The sequence below is a fragment of the Buceros rhinoceros genome, unplaced genomic scaffold, assembly GCF_000710305.1.
Source record: "Buceros rhinoceros silvestris isolate BGI_N320 unplaced genomic scaffold, ASM71030v1 scaffold4927, whole genome shotgun sequence".
Classification (NCBI taxonomy): Eukaryota; Metazoa; Chordata; class Aves; order Bucerotiformes; family Bucerotidae; genus Buceros; species Buceros rhinoceros.
The window spans coordinates 156-2,881 of NW_010422678.1; the positions used below are offsets into that span (position 1 = coordinate 156).

The 2,726-nt window shown below is 44.4% G+C and overlaps 1 protein-coding gene across 2 annotated transcripts in view; it reads left to right on the top strand.

Annotated features, from left to right (window-relative positions):
- Positions 1-294: 294 nt before the first annotated feature.
- The window catches only part of LOC104496926 (ephrin type-A receptor 5-like), a 12,126-nt gene continuing 9,694 nt past the window's right edge, over positions 295-2,726 (top strand). The window contains exon 1 of one of the 2 annotated variants that reach the window (XM_010140120.1): positions 295-488. In XM_010140120.1, coding sequence (XP_010138422.1) covers positions 337-488 — 152 coding nt within the window. In that variant the 5' untranslated portion in view covers positions 295-336. The remainder of the gene's footprint in view (positions 489-2,726) is intronic. The other variant, XM_010140121.1, reaches the window with a different exon arrangement.

Below are 2,726 nucleotides of genomic sequence, written 5' to 3' on the forward strand. Positions count from 1 at the left end.
GGCTGGTTTGCTTTTTCCCAGCCGACACACTATTTCGTCGCATCCTTTTTGGTGGGAAACAGCCCCCGTTTTTCAAACTGCGACACCAAGTTAGATTATTCAACCCATCCTCTAGAAGATGTGAAAGATGGTGGGGTTTACTGGGTTTGCCTCTCGTGTGCAGAGTTGCAGGGCAGGGGATTTTACATGAGCATATTGCTGGTCCCAAAGTTCTCTGTCTGAGTCAATTTGCGTTTGGGAAAAAGGTGGCAGGAAGAAAAGCAACCCCTCAGCCTCACGTTTTGTTTCCCGTAGGTGATTAAAGCTGTGGAGGAAGGCTATCGCCTGCCAAGTCCCATGGACTGCCCTGCCGCTCTCTACCAGCTAATGCTCGACTGCTGGCAGAAAGACCGTAACAGCAGGCCCAAGTTTGATGAAATTGTCAGCATGTTGGACAAGCTCATCCGTAACCCAAGCAGCTTGAAGACGTTGGTTAATGCATCAAGCAGGTACGAACTCGGGCCGGAGCCATTTCTCAGAGTGAGATCCTGAATACCTGAATACCCACCCCTGGGGCTGAATTACCACGTACTGTTTAGGCTGTGCCCATCCACGGGTGGATGTTCCTCCCAGCTTCATTATGTCCGGGAGAGTTTTCCCAAATCAACTTTTTCTATTGAAATTGGCAGGCAGGTGAGCAGTTCAAAATGCAGTGCTGCTGCCACAAAGAGAATTACTGTGGCCCGTCTTTCAGAAGCAGGAGTTTCAGCAGTGTTTATGGGTCTGTGATAAAGCTACCTGTTCTCTACTCCAAGGTTAGAGAGGGCAAGACTTGAGTGTGTGAAGTAGATAGCAAATACTGCTCAAATTATCTGCCTGTTGACTTTATTTTTGTCATACAGATGTAGTGCATCTTTTGGGGAAACGTAGGATGTGCAAAGCTCACGAAGTCCAAGCACATCCTTCCACAACTCTTCCCAGGTGTGCTAGCTGCCACCATCAGTTCTGACAGGCCTGGTAATCATGAGAGGATCTCTGTGGTTCCCAAAGAGCTGCGCACAAACCGTTTGCTAAAGCCACACTAAGTGAATAGGGCAGCCAGCATGCAATTGAGCACGAACCTGAATAGCTGCGGGGCTACCAGTAAGGTAAATACAGTCAAGAAATAAAGCTGCGCTTGACAGAAAGATTAATATTTTTTAGTGAGTTTTAGTATTGGGTTCTCCACCATCCTGGAGTCTTGGAGAGGCTTTTTCTTTTTTCAGTGCCCTCCGTATTGTTAATCACTTAGTTCCTTGCAAGGTCATGAAGGACAGATAAATATAAATCATGGCTGCTTCACGGATGGCACTGGAGTTCCTCTGCATAACACTGGAAGAGGCCCTTCAGAAACGCTTAACTCTCAAGAAACGTTGTTCTCCTTGGACAGGAACGAGAGGGTTCTAAGACGCGGTTAGACTGGTGGTGTGGACCAAAGCAGATGTACTGTTGTGAGCTTAAAAGACCCTTCCTTCTCCACAGCTTCCGAGTGAGTCTGGCACAGCTGCGTGTGGCCCATCTGGCCTGCTGCAGCTGGACCTCACATCCCTCTGCTGGCAGGTCCCCACACGTGGCATCTCATGTACTGGAAGAGAAGAAACATGAAACCTCTGTTAATTAAACTACAAGAAAGATCTGATTCCTTGGGCTATTTTGCATGCCTCTTTTACCATATGAAGACGAAATTACTCTTATTAGCAATGAGATGTAATGTCAGTACTAGCAAACCTGCAGGAAAATGTTTATGGTAGCTAAAATATGTGAAGTTCTTGATTTTCAGTTCATTTTCCAGGCCTATTATGTGGTGGCTCATACACTCTTTTATACCAAACCGTTAACGCCAGAAAAGAGGAAAATAGGCAGCAAACCATTTCCTTGAGTTTCTGAGCACTGTGCTAATGTTTTATTCCATGAAGAGGTCCATGCAATTCCACACCTTTCTTTTTCAGAGCTGCTGTGGCTACTTCCAATTGTGGATGGAGCACCTGAACAGCCAGGCTTTGGGCCTGTGTTTCTAAAATCATAGATTGCAGTGCCCAGACCATAGTAATATCAAATGAATCATAATTTCAATGTACAGCTGCTGTAAAGGATTTTTTTATATATGTAATGTATTCTTTATGGAAATTCTCATTAATGCAAATAAGGGAGAAAGTCACTCTCTACATTACAGCGTCTGCATATCAGTAGGTACCTCCTGACATTAGTGATGAAAATCCACTTCTCATGATTACTTAGGAGTTTTGAATTCCTCGTGTGAATAAAATGTTATGGGAAGCCATTATGTTCTTGGTATTGCAAGTATCCACATTTTATTGGACCTTTCAGCATTGCTATTAAATAAACAAATAATACTAATGTGCTCATAAAATACATAAAGATTCCTGAAGTGCTATAATAATGTAATATCTCAGCTCTCCATCCAGTTTAAAGTCTTTTAAGTGTAATTCTCACAGTCAGAGGCTGACCCAGAAAACTTTTTTTTTTTCCTTTACGCAAGGCTTATGTTATCTGTATGTCCTGATTTACAAAACGGAACAAACCTTTCCTGGCTGACCTCCGACAAGCCCCCTTTGCTCTTTGCACGTCGTTAGTAGGGTGGTGGACCTGTACACAGCACAAGTCACTTGTGCCAGGTACTGTACCGGTGGCATAACCGACTGAGAGGAAATTGCTGTGCCAAGGTCTTGAGCAAGGGTGCAGGAGCA